The sequence below is a fragment of the Cyphomyrmex costatus genome, unplaced genomic scaffold (genome assembly GCF_001594065.2).
Source record: "Cyphomyrmex costatus isolate MS0001 unplaced genomic scaffold, Ccosl1.0 scaffold222, whole genome shotgun sequence".
NCBI classification, from domain to species: Eukaryota; Metazoa; Arthropoda; class Insecta; order Hymenoptera; family Formicidae; genus Cyphomyrmex; species Cyphomyrmex costatus.
The window spans coordinates 809,419-832,806 of NW_017276280.1; the positions used below are offsets into that span (position 1 = coordinate 809,419).

Here is a 23,388-nt window from a genome sequence, read left to right on the forward strand (position 1 = left end):
TTTCATCCTACACAGAGAAAAAGATTTATTTAGACTCGAGACTTCTATTTCTTATTAAGTATTTCTATTTCTTATTAAGAATTTGCTTCTTAAATAATATCATTACTTGTGTTTTATCTTTCGCTTATGACAGATAATAATATCATTTATTTGAACACTTAAAATTAATAGGATAAAATTAATATTTTCCCTATTAATTATAATCTCAATTTATATACATTGGTAATAGATCTCTTATTGATTTGCAAAAGACACTCTTGAAGAATAAAATTGATCGTTTAATGAATGATATTGCAGATAAGCGTGTCGACAATTGTTGCATTTAAAATCGCGTGATGACGTGAAGATAGAAACAGTAGAAACGGGAAAGCAAGAACGTTTTCAACGAACACTAAAATCGCGAAAGTGAGATAAAGAAAAATTATCTCAATGGTTCTTCGTGGCTTATTGGCTCCTGCGGCAGCTCGTTGGAGAAGAAATAAAGTCGCGAAAAGGTAAAATGAGCGTCGCGATTGATAGATTATTCAATAAATTTATTCTTTTATTTTATTTATATGTATTAGATACATGACTCTACTACAGAAGCTGAAACTAAATACGAAAAAACTCCGCTTAAAAATTCCATAAATTTTAAGAGAACATTGAGAAACGTTAGCAGTAATTAATTGGTTTCATTATAATTATTATCGTGAATTAAATCGTCGAGGAGTTAAAATCGAATGTTTTCGTTTTACTTAATAGATTTCGATTGAATAAGCAACTCGCGTTTATAAAATATACATATAATTACATGTGAAAGCGTACGTGTCAGTCAAATGTACACCACTTAAATAGATCACTGTAGTACACCGCTGAAAGACCCGAATTGTATTGCGTTAATTGATATTCACATTAATTCAGCCCGTTTTGTTCCAGAAGCCAAAACGCCGCTTGGGATAGCGTAAATGCGCCTGTCGGTCAATTGGGATTGTCACGTTATGGACCGCAGGTGATGAGCGTGCTGTGTTTATGCACCTCCAGCATCCACCAATCTACCCGTAACGTCACGCAGACCGGCAAGATACTTCCGAGTCCGCCGTCAGACACCCTTTGCGAACAGCGAATAACGCCCTCGCAGGAAATACCCACTGACGAACTGGCTCTATTAGCTAAGCTGGAGGAAGCCAATAGGTGAATAATCAAGTGGCCTATTGCTTGATACTAGCCAAATCGTATATCTTTCAACGATCGAACAATTCTTGCATGGACTGATAAATCTTATCTAAACTCAAATCTTATCTAACATATGCCACCTTCCATTTTGACTGACATCTCCCACTTTCCAAAATTTGTAGTAAATTGGAGATACCTCTTGCATGTACACATATTTGGATAGATTGCCTGGATTTCTTTTTATTTCAAATGTAGAGTAGAAATACTAAGTGTTAATTTTGCTATGCATTTTGGCTTGGAAATGATGCACAGTAAGATGCAAAATAAGGCTGCACTTTTAACTCAGTATCGAAAAATATGGGAAAAGACGTAAGTTTTGTTTTTTATTTCCTTCTTAATGTATATAATTAATTAAAACACGTAACTTACACGATAAGTACCGATTTGTATAAATATATTGCTATGTAAATTCACACGTTATTTTCCACGAAATGATAAAATTGCACAAATAAAAATCATAATCTATGTTTTTATTAATTTTAGGCTGATCGAATCAGATGCAAAGTCATTGAATTCTCTCCAAAGCAATCATAGCAGAAAGGGTTCCGATACATCTCAGGTGTCTGTGGCGTCGGGGGGCAGCGGAGGTAACGGCGATGCTGCGCCCCGACGCCACAATCCAGCCGACGGTGAAGAGAATACGTGGACTCTCTGGGGTCACATAGTAGCTGACTGGGAATATAATTGGAAGAAACGGAAAGAATTTGTTAAGGAATTGGTTCGTCAAGGCATACCTCACCATTTTAGGTAACACATATTATATGTATATTTTATTAAAAGATACTATAAATATACATATATTAAGGCTATGTAAAAGCTTTTTGTAATGCAAAAGTAAGGATGCTCTCTTTACCTGTTCATGAATTTAACTTAAGTATAAAAATTATTTAATTAGGCAAAATATTGTTTATATTCATAAAAACAATAGAGATTTCATTAAATTTACATTATTACTTTATAAATTATAATTTGAATACGAAATTTAGTTGGTTAAAAATTAATTTGGATGGAAACAACAAAAATTAATGTATTTTAACCGAAATTTTTTTCGGGGCTCCTTAACGCAGAAAATCCTGTTGCGGTACATTCGTAGTACCCTTTTGCATTGCCTTGATAAATATTATCAAAGTAATAACCGTTTATCAATATTAATTTAGAAAATTAATTATATACATTTTTCTATATTAAAATTTAATATGGATTATATATTATTTTAGGGGCATTGTCTGGCAATTATTAAGCGGTGCCCATGACTCTCCAGTTAAAAAGCAATTTGCCGAATACATTAAAGCAACATCAGCCTGTGAAAGAATAATTAGAAGGGATATCGCTAGGACGTATCCCGAGCATGATTTTTTTAAAGAAAAGGATGGTTTTGGGCAAGAGAGTTTGTTTAACGTTATGAAAGCATATAGCCTACATGATCGCGAAGTAGGATACTGCCAAGGTTCAGGATTTATAGTAGGATTACTTTTAATGCAGGTAAAAGATGTTAACAATGTTTTTACAATAAATTATAAAAGTATGTAGAAGCAAGAAATTACCTGTAAAATCATTTTTTGTGAACATGTATTTTTATTAAGAGGATTCCGTTTGCCTACATTCCCGATTGCACACACCACTCACATTGGTCGGTGCCTAGTAACTTTTCAGTGCTTTACCAATGAGGTTATATTATTTTTAAATTGGCCAATCAGTGAGCAATATGTGCAATCGTGCATGTAGACAATCGGAACATTCCTATTTTTATTTATCTTTTATTCTACATGAAATAAAGAGAAAACATATATTTTATATGAATATTCTTTCATTGTAGCAAATGCCAGAAGAAGAAGCTTTTGCTGTACTCGTAGCGCTAATGCAAGAGTATCGCTTGCGGGATATGTTCAAACCAAGTATGGCTGAATTAGGAGTGTGCATGTATCAACTGGAACATTTAGTTGCTGATGCACATCCTGAACTTCATGCTCACTTCACGGCCCAAGGTTTCCATACGTCGATGTATGCATCTTCTTGGTTTCTTACATTATTTACTACAGCGCTAAGCCTTCCCCTAGCATGTCGTATTTTTGACGTCTTTCTATCGGAAGGGATGGAGATTATCTTTAAGGTTGCATTGGCAATGCTACAGTTAGGCAAAGAAGATTTGCTCAGTTTAGATATGGAGGGCATGTTGAAGGTAAAATTTTATTCGAAAAATCGCTACTTATAAATCATTAGACTAGTTTCATAAAAACACTGTCGATAAAAAAAATTTAATTTTTAGCATATTTTATATTCTTAAATAAGAATATAAAATTATATATATATATATATATATATGTATATATAAAACATCTCTCTCAATGAGCTAGATATAATTTTTCAGAATAAAACACCAAAAGCCTCGAAACTCATCACTATAATTTTCATGTGAAAAACGCGAAGAAGTGCGAATGTTGAGTTAGAAAAAGGAACTGTCTTAGCGGTTGATGCCGTTTTCATAAAAAGTATAATTTGATTAGCTCGCGAGTCATTGCTCGCAAGGCTGAAGTAATACAATTGCCTGGAAAAGCCGAAAAAGATCCGGATGGCCTCATGACGCTTGCATATGGAATGAAAATCAATCCAAAAAGAATGAAGAAACTAGAAAAAGATTACACCATCTTAAAGATGAAGGAGCAAGAAGAGATGGTCGAGTTACGCAGGCTTAGAGCAGAAAACAGATTGCTTAGACAAAGAACTGAACTTCTGGAAGCGGAGTCCGCTGAACTAGCCGATAGATTAGTTAGAGGTCAAGTATCACGCGCCGAAGAGGAGGAGACTGCTTTTATAGCTCAGAGAGAATTGGCAGCGCTTCGTCATTCACATCTCGAGACTAGCCATCAACTCGAACAAGCCCATGAGGAATTGAGATCGTTATCGATTCTTCTTGAAGAGAACGTGACGTCTAGACAGTCATCACTGGACGAGATAGTTGTGAAACAAGAAGCATTGTCACAGAAAGAGGAGATGATACAATGTTTGCAAGAGGAATTGGTTAGAGTTAGATTACATGAGGCAGAAAACGATGCACTAATTAGAGAACTCAGAGGAAGGATACAAGAATTAGAACAAGATAAAAAGACTCTGCGTGAATCGACACCAGACAATTCCGTAGCTCATTTGCAAGAAGAACTTATTGCAGTTAAGCTTAGAGAAGCAGAAGCCAATTTATCTTTAAAGGTAAAATCTGCCATATCCTTATATAATATTGTTATTTTATTATGAGCATTACATTAGATAGATTTACACATAAACATAATATGTTATACAGGATCTGCGGCAGAGGGTTATGGAGTTAAGTGCAGCTTGGCAGAGGCATCTACAAGAGCATCGATCTGCTCAATCAGCGCCTGCCGCTGATTCTACGCCAAAGAAATTGCTTTTTTGGGAAAATCGGGGTCACGAAGTACAGAAGTTTGAGGAAGATTTAATGACGACCAGAATTCGAGAGATGGAAGCGTTGACTGAAGTTAAAGAGTTACGACTTAAAGTTATGGAGCTTGAAACTCAAGTGCAAGTAGCAACTAATCAGCTCCGTAGACAAGACGAAGGCGGAAAAGTACTTAAGGACGATTTAGAAGCGGCGTTAGCACGAGAGAAGGATCTAGCTGCCAAGCTCAGAGAACAACAGCACAAGTATTCCGATCTGGAATCGAAAATGAAGGACGAAGCTATGATGGCCAGGATACGCGATGCTGAACACGCGCAGCAAGTGGCGGAACTTACGCAGAAAATATCTCTTCTCGAGTTGAAGGTTACTTCACACATACGTATATTAATAAACGTTAGGTACTGCTAAAAGACTTAAATATGTAACATCTGACATTTTTATAGAATGAAGAGATGTATGCGGAAGGCGAACTTAGGAATAATTTAGATGACAGTGAGAAAGTAAGGGAGCTTCAAGATAAGGTTGCTGAATTAAAAGCCGAGGTATGTGAAATTAACAAATTTATCTTGTCTATTGTATTAACAAAAGCAGTATCTTGGAATATTGCAGTAAGGGGTGAACTATATTTTAGGGTACAAAATATATGTATATTCTTGTAATATAAATGTATATTAAAGGTAATTCGATAAGTTCATTTCATATAGGCATAATTATATAAGCAGATCATACATAAAAAATATTTTATCATTACGCAACAGCCACTTTTTATACAGCACACAATTTCTGTGATATCTTATTATATACATGTATCTTTGAATATTTTTATCGTGTTTAATAAAATATGATATTTGTTTATAACTAATGAAAATATAGTAATAAAATGCAATAATTTTTACTATATATAGGTACTTCCTATAATTTTTTTAGACAAATTTATCAAATATTGTAATAGTATAATAAGAATTTTTATTACAGTTAAATAATAATTTGAAATAATGATTTATATATATTTAAACTTTTATAACTTTATTAATAAATTGATTAATATTATAATTATTTGTGATCGCAATTGCAATTTTTAGCAATAGTTAAACTCTCTAGATATTTTTTATGAATGTTTAGGGATACAATAAAGATACTTTTCACTGTTTTTCTTTTTAAAGCACTGCATTATTATATGTTCCTATTTCTGGTTCTATAAAATATATGTGATATTGCATTTTATGACATAATTATCATGATAAATACATTACAATATTACTTCTTTTTTATATACCATTAACCTTGATAAGCCAAATATTTATCATATATCGTTTAAGTGTGATATATATTATCTAAAATTGTATAAAAGATTACACTATATATTTCTAATAAGTATATTATATGTAAACTGAACGTTTTGGTTTTTAATGTGCTACCACATACTGCACTCATAAACTATAAATTGCGCCTACCGTATGCAAAAGACATTCCACTTTGCTAAGTCCATAAACATAAAAATATCGTAACTCATTATTGATGTCATACACATACAAGATGCACAGATTGCACCTCTTACTGCAATTTAACGCTAATCAACACGCTTCATAACGTCGTCGCTTCTGGTGGACTGCAGAGAGAAAAATGTTTGCAGTTATTTTAAACAGACTAAAGTCTGTTTTGTCAATGAATATTTAAAGTGTATTTCATTTCTTAACTTATTGATTTTGCTGCTGCTGCTTTAATAAAAAAAAAAAAAACAACTGACAAATTAACTAATGTATACTATATACTATCTTATTAACAATAAGAAACTGGTACTTTGTCGTGTCGAATCAATGAATATGTAGGCGTGACTTTTTAAGCAGGATATGCACGATCTTATTGCGTGAGAAGAAATAATGTCTACATCAGTGACTATTATTACGTAAAGATATCGAGCAGTAACTAATACTAACCAGAAGAGACTAATCGTTGTTGCAAAATTAACCCTCTATTGCTGTGTTATCTCTGTCTCTCCTCAGTTCCCTACGCCAATCACCAGCCCGGAGACTGAGCCTTGGCGCTGGCTCGAGTAAGTCTTAACCCATGCGTAAGCATCATTTTCGTCTCCGTATATGTGCGTGGCATGATGTTTCTTTTACTGTAGATGAATCTGACATTGTAGTTTTGTAATTATTGCCTACGTTCTTCATCTTGAATTCCATTTAGAATTCTTGCTTGTTATATTTATAATTACAGTGTTCATTTACATAGTGAGTAAACAGACTTAGATCTGCAATTCATAGTTCATAGTTTATACTAGAGTCATTATACATGTACATTGTAATGAATAATACATTGATATAATCAGTTTTATTTTAAAATAACCCTAATCAAAAATTCGATTAAAGAATAAAAATTTTATGAAAAGCAATGAATTGAAAATATTTTATTATATATTTAACGTATCGGTTTAGATTTCAATGTTATTATTGTGTATATCAGCATCGGATACGATCAGTTTTATTATTAAACTGAAACTAGAATTAAACTAAAATTTAATTAAAATGTGGCTCAATTTCTGTGTATTATATGTGTGGTGATATGATATGGCGTGTTCTTCCCGTTTAACTGCATGCTTCCTTAAGATTAAGTTCATTGTTTCGTTCTGATAAACATTCACGGCTGCTGCTCTTAGTTCGAAGAAGAAAAAACACAGAGATATAAAAGAGACGTGAAAATATTTGCAAAAGTTCCGTTAAAGTTTTTTAAATTAATTCAATGGAGAGTTTTGGGTTTTTTTTTCTTCGAATATATCATTCATTTGCATAATTTCATCAATCGATATGTTAACAAACTTGTATCTGTGTTAACATTAGTAATAGAAAGATTTTAATTTATATTTTAGAAAATCAGAAAGTTTAAACAATTTTTTGCATGTTTTAAAACTATCTTTTCAGAAAAAAAGGAATAATTTATATGATTTAATTATTGGATTTAATTGCGAAAGATAAATAAAATGACAATATATTACAATTAATTGTAAAAGTATCGTTAATTGTATAAAAAATAACATTGTATAAGGAATAACAATGTCTTTTTCAAACCAAAATAATTGCAATAGCTAAAATGTTTCGAAAATTTCAGACTTATCATATAAGATTAACTTTTCTTTTAATGATTTGATATATATTTTATAATAAGAATCGAATAAATATTTTCTTTTGCGAAACATCGCAGTCCCTTTCCTTTTTCCGAAAAATTTCTTAGAAATGCATTTTGTATCACGTCTATCTGTCATAGGTCATGAGACTAGAGAGTTGGAAACAACGGTGGACGGGACTCGGCGGACAAACCGTGCGAAGTTTTAGCGTCGATACTGAAAGCGAATTGGACGAGCGGGATCTCAGAATTTGCTTGCAGGATCATATCAATACGACCACGCCAAACTCACCTGAGGTATAGAATTCTATGTATAACAAGACCATTAGGCAGCTAAACAATACTCCGTTATCGATGCGCGCGAACCTTTTGTTCAACGTCGGCTTTTGCTGTAGGAAATAACGCGTATGCGCTTAGACCGTAACACAAAAGTAGACCGTAAATAATCCTGTTTACATGTATTACTATTAGGCCAAATATAACAAAAATACGCGTAGCCGTTGATTAATTATACTAAAATAATAACGAAACGGAACAATGAAACAGTACATAAAACGATAGATGCTTTCGGTAATCGAAGTAATCTCGATCGTAATCAGGAAAACTATCGTTTGTAAAAAATTTTATTACAGTTTACGTAATTTGACGTGTTACAATTTCTTCAGAGGAGTAAACAAAATAATTGTTTCGTACGTATAGTGACAAATATTGTTTATTATATTAGCAATATTATTTTTATCATTGTTACATTTTATAGATTACATAGAGTATTATAGTGCATATATTAGTTGTAGTTAATAGCAGAGTATTATACAACAGGATATAACTAACATACTTATTTATATTAACCGCACTAAATGATCGTAATCGTAATTTATATTTGAAAGAGATTTATAACCACTATATAACATTCTCGAAAAACTACCAAAATCTGAATGATGCAAATTTACAATTGGTTGTTTTATTAAACTAATTCCATGCTATATTGCAAAAAATGCTGTATATAAAATGTTCGTTAATTATGTATTATACATACGTCTGTATATATTTTTTTCATTTTTGAGAATGTTAAAAATTAACTTCTTTATGTTAGCAGGGCTAATTTGCATCACAAAATTTTGAATCGAATTAAATAAAGTTATTACGTGCATTACTGCTTGTCGAAATATAAAATTTTCTAGTAACTTTATTGTTTTATCAAGATTTTTAAAAAATTTGCATTCCAATTACGTTTTATAATCTCTTATCTCGATATCCTAGAAGAGAACAATTATTGAACTAATAAAATTAATTTTAATGATTAATTTCTATTTTTTTTTATCTGCATTTTTTTGCGATACAAATACAGATTTTTATTAAAAGTCTATATTTATTTCGTAATAAATACAGGACCTAACGTATGGTATGCGAATGCTTTATGATATTTGGAATGTGAATTTGTGTTGTCGGAAGATCCGGACTGTTTTTTCTAATTTCTCGAAAGCTTGATTACGATCTGTAGATTATACGAAGATTATCATAGAGTTTCTGTGACACTCGCAACCGTTTTTATACGCATGATATACTCTGTGTATTTTTTGTAATTCATACCAAATGTAATCGCATTTAAGGAGTTATATATTTAATGCCGGAACGTGGGGACAGTAATGCATCACCATTTTTTATAAAAATATGTATTTATATATTATATACATATATGTGTATGTTGTGTATGTATGTATGTATGTGTGTATGTATATGTGTGTGTGACGAGAATTATGGATCAACGATGTTCATACCACACACATATATTGCGTGCGTAACTCGCGAATCGAAATTTATAACTATTTAAGAATATACGTTATATTCTCAAACAGGAGAATATACCAAATTCTTATTATTGTTGTCGTATATATATATATATATATATATATATATATATATATAATTTGTAACATAATTGACGAATTTCTTAAAAAAAAGGAGTAAAAATAATTTTTATGGGTAATATGCAATTTGGACACACAGGTGTGTATAGTTAATTAGATGACGATCAATTTTACTAGTAATTGTAAACTAAATAAATCAACCGTAAATCGCCCGAAAGGAAAAGCGCAAAAGGCGTGCCTCTTACTCGATTTAACGATTCTAGATTGTTGAAATTGAAACCGGACGAGATAATCGGAAGTACTTGTAGGAATTAGCATTCGAGCATAGCTCGTTCTTTTATCGTGACTCAGATAATTACTTCTAACATAAGTATCCGCGTCTTACTACTTTCTTTTACAGCAAGTCACCTTAGCCTACTTCCAACGCGCTCTTCTCTCGCTTGGCCTAAATCGTTACATCCCATTCCTTTGTTGCGTTAAATAACTGGCATTGTTTTAACCATGTCACAGTACGCCGTTAAAACTGTGCACCTATTAACGTGCGAACCACGAGTCACTTTTCTTTCGATAGAAGCCCTCTTCGCTTTTCACGCATGCATGTGTGCAAATTAACATGAGCGTATCGTTAACGAAGTTACGACAACAACTGTAATAGTATTATTTTTTGATTGTGTGCTTTACGTGCAACTTTTTGCATCGCGTGAATTTAAAACGAAGGAACGAGACGCCAAAATCGATATTAATTAAGAAAAGAACGAAGAATTATAGGAAACGTAAATAATACTGACTATTTACGACGTGTCGAGCAATGTATTTATTTGTAAGTAGCACGACGAAGAATAAATGTGCAAGATCGAAGAGAAAGTGACATTTGTATTATATTTTTGAATTTATAGCACAGGTATCTACAGATTTTTTTCCAATTCTGTTGCACGTCAATGTTGCACTATTAAACATTATTATGCTGTCATTACATTGCTACTAGAGAGTCGATCTAATCACTACGAATTCTTGGCGACGTAGAATAACACGGTGAGTTATGACGTGCGAACCGCGTCCTAGTATCATAATATATCTATCTGTAGTTTCTGCGTCATTGGATTTGTGTATACAGACTGTCCTAGACCTGCCGAGCTGTCTATTAGACTCGAACACTGAGAAGCCGAGCTATTAATTAAATCAACGATAATTTCAATTACGGCCTCGATATAATTATAAAATTATCTAGAAAGAAAAATTGTGCAAATTGAGGAACGCGCTTAATAAGCAAATTAAGCTCTAAAAGTGATAATGAAATTGTTATTGTTTAGTAAGCTCGAAATGAATGTAATGTTAATTTAGTTCTATAATTTTGAAGTTTTTAATGACTGTGATACAATTTCTTTTTGAAAATTAGAACGTTGCGTCAAAGCAGACAGTGTAATCAAATTTACGTAAAAAAAATAGACGATCGTTATAAAATTTACGGAAATATTGCAATTTAACAAGCACTGCTCGCTAGGTCGAGAACACCGTGTACACGATTCGAATTCATTCCATTTAATTGAATTATTGATCGTGCGCGATAAAAGCGAAGTAATAAATAAATCAACAATTACGATTGCATCCAACGGTATTAATAAATTAAATTACATGCACCATGTTGTTTCTGAAAGTAAATCATTAGCCGTCATTGTGTATTCCCAAAAGCAAATCCCTCAAAATATCTCCAAAGTTTAGATTTTTTTGTTAAATCCGAAAACGTTGTTCTTCCGGATTTTAATGAAAATTAAATTAATTTTTTCAATTTTTATATACTTTCTTGTTTTACTTTAATAGTATATCTCGGCTTCTGACACACATTGAAAAAAGATACTAAATTTTAATAAATAATTTGAATAGTACCAACTGAATATTTATTAAGATGTAAAGATATATTTAATTATGACTATTATTATTATATTGATTAATATTAATTAATATTATATTAATTATATTTAGTAGAATTATTAAAATTTGATTATAATTTGAGTACCATTAATTTAACTACGCTATTTCTTATTAAATTAATATTTATTTACTATAAGTAAATGTTCAGTTGGTACTATTTAAATAAATATTTATTAAATTTGTGTACATTTACATTTTTCCCCAGTGCACGTATTCATGATCCATGCACCGAAACGAGATTTCATACATCAACACCGTTATTTTATCATTTATGAAAAGCATGAGCGATAGCGTCAGACGTTTTGTAGTGCGTCGCGTCGCCAGCATTAATAATTTAATGCGCGGTTCTTTTTTTTCCTGCGGAAACCAGCGCGTTCGATCGCGGCGTGCGCCGTAGCAGGTCGAGATGTGGCGTGCGTTCGTTCCTATTCGCGACAGCGGAAGGTCATCGAGGAGACGGTTTGGCGGTCTCCCGAGCCGTTGCGAACGGCGGTCGATTAATCTGCCCGCGAATCGATTTGCCATCGGCGGCATTCCGCAGTTTCTTTTCAGCGCGGTGCAACCGTCGTCGAGAGAGAAAAAAGGAAAAAAAAAGAGAATGAAAGAACATTTTTATCAGTGAAACTAACAAAACATCAAATGACTACAGTATACCGCGTTGGAAAATTCCTATTAAATTTAAGACATTTTACAGATTCCAAACGCTTCACTCAAATTTATGTATTAATTTAGACACCCACAAGATGAATACGTTAAAAGGTTACACAGATTGTGTAAAAAAATAAAAAAGGTAGATAATATTGGTATAGGTTGCAAACAAACTTTTTTTTAGTAAAATTAACATTTATGATATGTTAAATTATTAACATATATTTTTATTTATTCATTTTAGAATTTGCGTTTTAAAACACATTTTTATGTTATTTATTAATTTATGCATAAATTGTATTATTTTGAAATGTTAAATATAATTTAACATAAATTATTTAAATAACATAAAAATTTAATACAAAATTTTAACAAGAACTTAAGTAGACCAACACGAATATGAAATGTTTTTGCTGTAAAATTTGTTTCGAACTTTTTTTAAAATATACTATACTTTTTTCACGATTTTGGTTAAAATATGCAAATGAATTGAGTCTAATGATGCGCAACCTGCAGCCGTTTGTGAATTTTTGCAGAGAAAGAGAGATTTTATGTATTTCTGAAAATGATTTTTAAAAAAGAATGCGTATTGCTTATTAAATTTACTTTTTCTTTTAATTGCTTATTTTAAAGATACATAGACAATTAAATTTGAATTTGAAAACTTTGCTAGCCCATAAATGGTGATAATATTTAAAATATGTCACTTTACCATTTGTGCGGTTTATATTTATTTTATTTATGCATAAAAATTTTAAAGTTTGAACTTGTTCAGTAAAGTGTAGTTTGTTGTAAAAGTGAGTTTAAACGAAACTATATTGTCCGTGATGAAATAGATGACATTGAACACTGATGCCGTGATGTAAGTTTTTTGTTAAAAAATATTTAACACGAAAGAAATAGAAATTTTTAAAGAGATAAAAAACTTGTTAGGTAATAGTGCGTCATCGTATACAACAGTATAGAAAAATTGATAGCTGTAGCAAATAGTGTTAGAGGAATTCCAAAAAAATTTTATTTCCGTGATAGCATAAAAACGCTGAAATATCGCTGGATGGAGTGCACTGAAGTTGAGAGAGATCATATCAAATAAAAAAATAAATTTTGTAAAGGTAAAACGTTTTTATCCGCTTTTTAATTGTTTCAAATATCAAAGTAGAGCAATTCATCGGTCAAACATTGTTTAAACATTTGCATTGGAAATATATATATTGAGATAATATTGTACCAATGAATTGTGTTACTAGAATGTATATACATTTTTAATTGTTAATACCTTTCTTTCGCTCATTTATTTTCTTAGACAATTTTGGAAGGATCCCGTTTGTCTACAAAATGATTGCCTATGGTTCGCATGCAGCAATGTTGCACACGGCACATTGCACGATATAATGTAATGCGCGTTAGAACAATTATTAATACGGCCACCAAGTATATATATATATATATATATGTATATATGTACAAAATGTTAATATGATTTTTTCTTATTTTATGTGCGCAATATTCTCGTTTGTGCAATGTGCTGTGTGTAAACGAAGATATAGGCAATCGTTTTGCTGGCAAACGGAGCCCCCCTTCAACCTTTTACTGAAAAATGCAAGTAATTTAAAATCTAAAGTCGTATGTTTTTTCATTGTCAAGTCGCGAAATTTTTTCTCAAATTATTCTGATATATATAGGTAATTTATTTTAATCTTATCGAGCTAATATTATGAAAATAATGGAATTTCATTAAAAAATATTTCAAATAAAATTTGTACGGTATAAAAGGAGACGTTACCATTAAAGTTAAAATAAATCACACCTTATACATAGTATACACTAATGATAAGAAATAGGTATGCATAAGTTACATTGGCGGATCCACGGAGGGACCATGGCGGTTCGAGGACTGCTTAATTAATCTTAATGCTTAAAAATATTTATAACCAAAGTATATACATATTTTTAATATTTCTGAAATATTTAATCACTAAAAATATTTTTTAATTTAAGAAATTATAAATATAAAAAACATAGATTCCATTACATTATTTTACCTTTATGTTAATATACAATTTTAAATAAAACATCTTATGAATTGTATACGTTTAAATAATACTTTGCCAATCTAATAATTTAAATAATAATTTAATATTCTATCATTCCATATATGACGTTGAAAAAATTTCGCTTGCGACGCGCCAGTGGGCCTCAAATTTCTGAATCCTACAAATGATAGGTTCTACAATCATCGGTAATTTCGATGGCAATCGGATGTTTGTTCACGTTGCATGCGAGAATGACGCGCTACGTGCGTTCGTGACCGCGGGCTCCAATAAACGAAATAATCCATATCGATGTGCCGTCGCGTGACAACGTGCGAAAGCCGCGGCCGATCGGACGCGCGTATCGGGCCCGGCCGCGCGAACGATATTAGCGTACGTAGGTACGATCCACGACAACGACATAATGCTCCTCGTAATCGGGATAGAAGTAGTGCGTGCGAATGGTACATATTTTCCGAGTGAGTCATCGTCGGAGCCCCATCCGCGCGCGCTCGATGGATCTCCATCTCGCCGCGGAGCGCGAAGGGTCGATTAATTGGATCGAACGAGAAAAACGATATTCTATTTTAATCCGCATGGAGAATCAACGGAGGCACCTCCTGTCGCTCCGTAAAAATGCCACGTATTCACTTCCTCCTTCGCGTTAACGATATCTAATTATCATCATGATTATTTATTCGCTTCCGGGTGTGCAATGTATACTTAACCGCGTGCACGTCAGTATGATTGTTTTTCTTTTTTTTTTTTTTTTTTCAGAAAAAAAAACAAACGCCTTAATTTATTCCTAATTTTTCTTTCGCAGCAAGTCGTAACAGAAGCATTATACATGTAGTATGTTTCATCGAAAGAAATTTTGAATGCGTTTGGCACGCTAAAAATTCAAATCGTGGCTCTTATTAAAATTATTAATAAGAAAAAATCTTTACATTGTTTGGCATCGAAGAAGTGATGGGTGTTCACTTGGGATTTATATTATTCTTTTGTGACTTTTGGGTAAATAGAGATGGTAGCAACTAAACAATACACTCTCATTAATACTAAATTACTGTAATTTCAAAATATAACCGTAACGAAGTTATCAGATGAGTGAAAAACGGCACAACCGGAGTTCTGGTATTAAATTATTTAACTCTATTATTTCATTTAAATGAACGACGAATTGAGTAAAAGTGGGCGCGATCAATAGAAATAATTAAAAATAACTTAAATTGAATATAATTTGACATTATAAATTTAATAGTGTAAAAAGTCCCTTCTTCTAAATCTTTCAGAGTGAAAACTGAGTCTCTCAGTCTTGAAAAAAAAGTAAAAAATTTTCACTCGTGAACAAAAGTGGCAGATTTTCATTCTTTTGGAGTGGCTCACTTCTTTCAAAAGAAATGAAATCTCGCTCTTTTTTTTTTAATGAGACTTTATTCTTTAAAATTAGTGTGACTTTTACTCAAAAAGAGCGAAATTTTACTCCAAAAGAATGAAATCTCACTGCTATAAAGAATAAAAGTCTGCCACTCTTGTTTAAAAATGAAAATATTGTTACTCTTTTTTCAAGACTGGCTCAATTTTCTGTCTTTAGTGAAATTCACTCCAAAAGATATAGAGAATAACATAGAGATAATGTAAAACAATAATAATAATAAATATAATATAATATAATATAAATTTTTAAGAAGGAATGTTATCGATAATAAAATTATTTATATTTTATTTTTATATATTCGCGCAATAGAAATGTTATTTATAAAAGCATTCGAGGAATTACTATCTCAATTTCCTAGTTTTCTCGTATATATATCTATATTTTGTTGGTTTCTTTCTCTTCTTCAACGTTCCCTCCCTCTTCCTTCCCCATCTCTCTTTTTCTCTCTTTTCCTTCTTTCTCTCCTCTCTTTCTCTCTGAGGAATCGATTTTATTTAGAGGATTACTTCTGGATGTCCTTTCATTTCTGGTTACGTAATCCACACATGTCCACAACACACGGCCGGCGATAAATCCGTAAAGTGGCTTCGTTAAGAGCAATAAACTCATCTCGATCATCGCATATTTAACTACCGATGCGAGTGGTCTAGATTCAATAACTCACGATTTATACGCTTGTTCTAACGTTAAATAAATATACGTCCCTCTTCATTGAAGCATACATTTATTATAGAATTTCGAGATAAACTTTAATATTGTTTGTCAAAAGACGAACGTAACACGTTATTTTATATATACACATTGAAATACAATTTTCAATATATAATGATTAATTAAGACACATAATCATACAAAATTACTTATATAATTATTATACTTTTTCCCTCGTATGTATATTATGTCGTTCTTAAATGCACAATTTGGTGTGCTTAAGAGAGCGGTGTGCTTAACCTGATTACCTGAGAGACTGTATAACATCTATTCTCTTTGTACTGTACACATAAAAATAGTTTTTTTTAAATCAAAAGTATGGGAACGAAATTGCAAAATGCAAAAATATTTTTGAAAAAATAATTTATAATTTATATACAAATGTTTTACAATAAACGTCGCTAACCAAATCTAGCGTGTGGCTGTAGCTCTCTTTTTATGAACATTATTAATTTTCATTTTTGAAAAATTCTTTATTCTGTACAAAGCGGCCGATAGAAAACTAAATAAATGTTAAATATTCGCGTCTCTTGATGTCAGTAGGTAATTGTTACGTTTATTAAAGAAATTATATCGCGACGAGGGGGACTACATCCAAATCGTAATTGTTACAGGCTTATACGAGAGCCAAGTATTTTCAATAACGCCGGGTTGAAATAGGTTAAACGGTTATTCAACGTGTAAAAGAGACAGCTCGCATAGGGTGGTGAGTTCGTAAAAAAACTCTTGGACGGTGAATAATGCACAAACGCATCGTAAGATTTTCCAGATGGGTGCATTTTCTGATAACACGTTTCACCCAGATCGATATCGTTTCTTCTCGCGCCACCGGCACTACCGGTGGAAACAATAAGGGTTGGGGGGAGAGTGGAGAGAAGCGTAGGGTGCACCCTTAAAGCCCCATTTTAGACGGATCGATTTTGTGTTGTCGCACGAAAGAGGAAGAGAGAGAGAGAGAGAGAGAGTGAAGGGGGGTCTTGTATGTAACTCGCGATTCGTTTTAATTTCTTGCCATATGGCATAGCGACCATAGAATTTTCCTACGTCTCTCTTTCAGTATAATATTAATCTTTTTCACGCTCATATATTCCTTTGTAACTATCTATGTACGCTATAAATTTTATATTACGTATTACTAGCAGGTCGCGCAATTCCATATTTCGTTTCCAAACGTAAAAGAGAACGACATAAAGCCTACGTCGTTATAATATTAATGGCGAAAAAACTTTGTGGAAATGCTCTAAGTCGGAACTACCTCGCGATGACTTTGTATATAATACGACACTTCTTTGCCTTATTTGATTACTTGGACAGGATGTTGTCTCTGTTTCCAGGCATCGATAAGATACCTGTAATATATCCTATTATGCTAACAGCTAGATCCCTACGATGCTGTATAATTAGAAAAAGAAGTCCAATCCGAAGTGTTACCGAGAACGAAAAAAAATGTGGAAACTTTCTGACGAAATTAATTAACCTTTGATCTTTAAAACTTTCAGAGTAAATCACATTCTAAAAAATGAAGTCTCACTCTTAAAACTTAAAAATTGAGGGATTTTTTTTAAAACTTTAATTTTCATTCTTTAGAATGAGACCTCCAAAAAATTTAAAGAGTGTATCACTTCTATAAACAATTAATAATTATACGTACAATTCTGCATTTATCTATTCGATTATCGATTATTATCAGCCAAATTGTCTGTTGAAGAGTCATTACCGAAGAAAGAAGATTAGAGAAAAAAATTTTATCTAAAATGTATGTGTGTGTTATCAAAAACTAATTCATCAGTTCATTCATAAAAAAAGTTCTTCGAGCAGCAATAGTTTCTATACACATTGATTAGTTGTCGATACAGGAAAATCAATAAGTAATTTAATTTTTTTTTCCATAGTTTTTGCTTTATGTCTGTTTTCTCGTTTGAAAATTAATATCGAACCTCGGGTGAAATTATCTGCCGCTAATAGAAAGTGCATTTACAAACAGGGCTGCGTCTCTTTAACGGTAACCATGCAAGTTTTATCTGGAATTTTCGTTATTCGAGAAAATCCATTTCCCTCTAGCTCCCCCTCCCTCTTTCATAATATTCCGTATCTGGCCGCAACAATGGCTCGATTGCGCGCTGCTCGATATAACGTTGCCCAGAGGCAACTGGTTAATTACCCGACGTCACAGTTACCCCGAATCGCCACTCGTATATCGATCTCTTTTCGTCCCATGACGGCGTTCGCCCGACCCCCCAAAACACGATATGAAAAATAATCTCGCGTGAGTTCCCTGGTAAAAATAAAAATCGAAGTGTAAGTCGAGTGTAAGGGGAGATTAAAATCCATTCTATTTAATTGCGTAAGTAGTTGTAAGTGGTTGTAGCTGTAAGAATTGTCCAACCACAATCGAATATTCTTCTTATACTCCGGACTCTGTGATTAATCATTTTTTTATAACTATACGATTATTTATAAACACATAAAGAAAAATGTTTTGGTTTAATTAACAAAAAGATCCAACCAGAATGGCATTTTGGTGAGACAAAACAGAATTTCTGGTTACGATAACCGAAAATTTTGTTAAGCGTCATCAATGCTTTTCTGGTTATAATCTTTTGTTGGTTTATCTCCTGAACATTTTCCTCAGTGTATACCATAAGCTTATGCAATTATACAATGAGCTTACAATATAAACAAAGCTTCTAGAAAACGAAAATTGGGACAACAAAACGTATATTCATCTATACAATTAGAAATTTCTATTTATTGAAAAATGTATATATTTAAACCAAATATATATATGTTTGGCTTAAATACATATATTCTCCAACAAAAGAAGTAAAGACGACTGAATTAATTCAGTTAAATGAACAATTTTTTTTCAATGTGTAACCGAGTTGTTCAAATATGCTTTGCAATTTTATTTCTGTCCACATAAAGCTTAATCTTTCGTGATCACATTCTTGGAGCAAAATGACATTGAATGCATTTAATTGGTTGCCGTGTATTCACAGTTTTCATATTCTTTGGAGCAAAAAAAGTTACAGAATATAGCCATTGTAGAAATGAGAAATATAGCGGCTTCGTAAAAGTTATAATTATAACTTTAAAAAAAATATCGTGAAAGTAAAAATGTAAAAAAAAGTTATTTTTTTAAATATAAATTTGTTCATTTTTAATTCTTTTATAAAAATTTGTGGTTATATTCTACAGAAAGATAGCATTTTCAGAAAAAAATAGTGTCGCAGTTTGCGTTTTAAAATTTATATAAGAAATAAATGTCAGTTTTTGAAAAAAAAAAAGTGAAATTTTTGCACAAAAAAGTATTTATTTAGTACAGAAATATATAATTATTATTAAAGATACGGATCCTCTCAAACTTTTCTAAAGTCCAGTGGACTCCGAATGATCACGAGGGGTTAAAAGAAGCGTAATCAACTTACACGGTACGCTCCAACTTTTATCTTTGCCAGGATTACCGTTCGCGGTTTTCCGCTTTCGGCGTGACGGCAAAAGTCGGGAGAGGCGACGCTCCGTTTTTCCCTCCTCATTTTCACGGTCGTTAACCCTCTCGTTACGAAACGCCCGCGATATTCGATCCGCCGCTCGGCGCGTTCGTAACGTTTCAGAAAAGAAAAACGTGAGTCTTTCCCACGCGAATTACATGGCGCTCGCCGTTTTCCTGGTATATCGAAAGAGCAAAAGGAAAAAAAAGAGACGCGCGTAGAATTCTCAGAGGGGGATTGGCACGTCACGACGGACGCCAGACCGCAAAGGGTTTAAACGTCCTATCGGAAGGGTGTCGCGCACCTATCGATCGCGCGCACGTCCACCGTCTCCCAGTCTATCGATAATTCCGAGGCGAAGCGGCGCACACGAGGGTGCAATTTCAATCTCTAGGCTTAACAATCTCGAAACGGTACTCCAACGGTACTCCAACTGGGCGATGGCCGAGAAAAAGAAAGAGGAGGAAACGGAGATGAATAGGAAGAGAGAATAAAAAAGAGAACGAGAGAGAGAGAGCACCGGAGCTGACCGGGCCGAGTTTGCGCTCCGCGAGTTCCGGCAAGTAGTTTTCCAAATAGAGTCCATCGGCCGGAGAGAGAGAGAGAGAGAGAGAGAGAGAGAGAATGGAAAAAAAGTAACCCGTGAAAAGGGGTTCGTTGTTGCGCCGCGCTTGACACGCGGCGTTGCCACGTTTTCGCTCGCGCGTGCGAAAACGCTGACGCGCACGCGTTGCATCGGCGCGGCCCGGGACGCGCAAGCGATGGGACCGATCCGATTTTCGAATCCCCGAGGCACTCGTCCGATGCACTCGAGAACGATCTCCGCACTCGGTCGATAGAACGATGGTCTCAGGAGCGCGATTAGAGATCCCGCACCCTGGGTCGTAGTCGCGTTTCACTAATTTCACATGTAGGTCGGTATTTATATAGGTCGTTCTTATAGTTTAACCCCTTCAGACTCTGTGTACATTGCAATTTTCATCAAATTTTGAAGACATCTGTTGAAGCCATTTAGTTCTATTGGATGTTGATTGATGACCAAAAATTTGAGATCAAATGTACATGATGATGTATTTTTTGGAAATAAGTCGAAATAACGAAAAAACTAATTTTTTTTGTATAAATTAAAGTGCCCTTGAATTAAGTATAAAAGATTTTTTTCAACATGATTTCATAAAATTCAGGTCTGAAGGGGTTAATAGCGACTTAGGTAATGTCTCAGATGCTAGTACGGCTCTGTGAGTGATAACTTAAGACTGTACTTAACATGGTCTTAAATATACAACATGAATACCGTCGTCAATGCGCGCGTAAAACGGCGAAACACGATTTTTATTGTCGAGAAGTAAATTTTGTTGTATTGTTAGACAAAGCTATCCTGTATGTACTACTTTCTTTCCCTTTCTCTCGTCCTTGAGGAAAGAGTAGCCGGTGCGTTTAAGAGAAAGCAACTTCCCATACAGCACAGAAGTTTGCAGCAACATTGCTGCAACATTTCCCATGTTTCTACAAAATTGTAACAACATTTCAGATGTTTCTATATTGCTAACAACACTTGCTGTTAACAACAATATCGCTGAAATATTACTGGAATAATCTGTGCGGTGTGTATAGGTTTGCAACCCGTTACTTTTGTACAAAATTCTTTATAATATCATTAATTCATACATTTAGATTGAGTAAGAAACTAACTAGGATTGGCAAAACCAATCATATTAAAGAATTTTACAATAATTGCAAAGCTACTTCTCTGTCGAACGCATTGTTCTTATGCATTTTGATACGTCGCGCTTTTACTGCTTAATTTGCGTTGTCCGAAATGGCACAAGAAACGAAACGTAAAGTTATAGCACTTAAAAGAAACTAAGGTAGTAAAATATAAGCAGGAAACAAATCGATATCTATCACAGAAACGTAAGAAAATAATAAATCCAAAATGTTCCTTTTTTTTTACATTTGCATTTTAATGTTCGTTTTTACCAATGTAGATTCACTTTAATCTTGGTTCAACTTACACTTCATCTTTTTCTAATTCTTAAAAATTGAATTAAAAATCATTTATTGTATTCCTATTATAAAAACGCACATAAAAAGTGATAATTTTTTTATGTACACGTTTATGGTGCGGCTATGAAGGTTGTCTGGTTAGACCAGACCCTAAATTTTGTCGGGTGTCATAATCTTTACTTTCTATTTCAGGTAACAAAGACAGTAAAGACGGGATAGTATATCAAAATGCTCAAAAGCGATCCCTAAAAAAAAATTATAATACTATTCAAGTCATCGGTGCAGACAAAAATATAGCTACGTTCACAGCACAAAAGATTTTGCACAATTATTGTAAGATTCTTTTTTTTACATTTTATTATATATAATTGGTTTTTCCCTCTCTCACTAAATCTAAATATACAAACTAATCGTATTAAAGAATCTTACAACATTCGTAAAGCTGCTTTCCCAGTGAAACGCCATTGCTACTGTCACGTTAAAACAAAGCGAAGCATTTCAGTCAACATCAACTGAAAGTAACATAACGATATCAATGTTGTAACAATATCAATGCTTGCTATGCAACACCATGTGTTACATTACAGATCTGTTTTCTATGGCTGAACTAACATACACTTTTGGAACGTAAAGTGAGATAGGGTATACGTTTGCTATTATAACGACAGCGATAAAGAGATTTCTAGTGCAGTCTAGTTCAGGAATAAAAAGGCCGAACCTCATTTCATTATTTCTATTGTTGCCTGCAGCAGTTAATGGGTACCTTCCAACAAGCGACACAGATGACACAGCGTTGTTCGCCAGTGTTAAACAAGGATGAGATGATCACAGTGTCGCTCGTTGGAAGGCACACAATATTAGGTCTGTTCGCGTCGCCTGTACTTTTTGCACTCGGCATCTTCGCTAGTCTTCATTTCAACCCCCGGATATATACATTTATTTCGTTTTAAGTGTAAAAATTTGTAGGATCGTTCAAGCAACACGAACCAAAATACGAACAATTGACGTATATAGTGTTACTTTTAGTTTGCGCTGCCTGAGATGCTTACGATTATTATTAGAATACGTTTCTATCAAGCGTACGTTCTACACCCGTACGAGAGAGCAACCCTAAAAACGGCCCTGCGCGCACCGTCCCTTTCAAGTGGAAGGTATCGATATGCGCCCTTTTCGGCCCTGTTCGAAGCCATCGCTAGTCGCCGCGGCGGCGATGGCGGCGGCGTTGCCGCGCGACTCTTTCCTGGAGTATTCCTCGTCGACACGGCGGCCAAGGGGAAAGGGGGTGGACACACTCTCGCGCGCTCTTTCTCTCCCTTCGTCCGTGTTCCTCGCGCGCACGCGAGGCAGGGGTGGCCGACCAATTAAATATGTCGAGCACGGCGGGGTGTGGCGCTTGCGCATGCGCGCGGCTACTGCGCGCGCACGCGGCAAGGGGAGAACGGATCTGCGCGGAGCCGAGCGGCGACGGCGGCGGCGCGGCGGCGGCGAGGCGGGCGAGGAGGAAGGAACCGGCCGG

The 23,388-nt window shown here is 33.8% G+C and overlaps 2 protein-coding genes across 2 annotated transcripts in view; both read left to right on the top strand.

Annotated features, from left to right (window-relative positions):
- Window positions 1-429: 429 nt before the first annotated feature.
- Evi5 (ecotropic viral integration site 5) lies at window positions 430-8,398 on the top strand. Its single transcript, XM_018539764.1, has 9 exons — window positions 430-494; window positions 916-1,170; window positions 1,696-1,959; window positions 2,430-2,694; window positions 3,029-3,391; window positions 3,739-4,416; window positions 4,508-4,990; window positions 5,071-5,169; window positions 7,892-8,398. Exons 1-9 carry the CDS (start codon window positions 430-432, stop codon window positions 8,051-8,053), a joined length of 2,634 nt encoding a protein of 877 aa, XP_018395266.1. The 3' UTR covers window positions 8,054-8,398.
- Window positions 8,399-22,627: 14,229 nt separating this feature from the next.
- fax (failed axon connections) overlaps window positions 22,628-23,388 on the top strand; it is a 37,026-nt gene continuing 36,265 nt past the window's right edge. Inside the window, exon 1 of the mRNA XM_018539741.1 lies at window positions 22,628-22,750. Within this exon, the coding sequence (XP_018395243.1) occupies window positions 22,628-22,750 (123 nt within the window). The remainder of the gene's footprint in view (window positions 22,751-23,388) is intronic.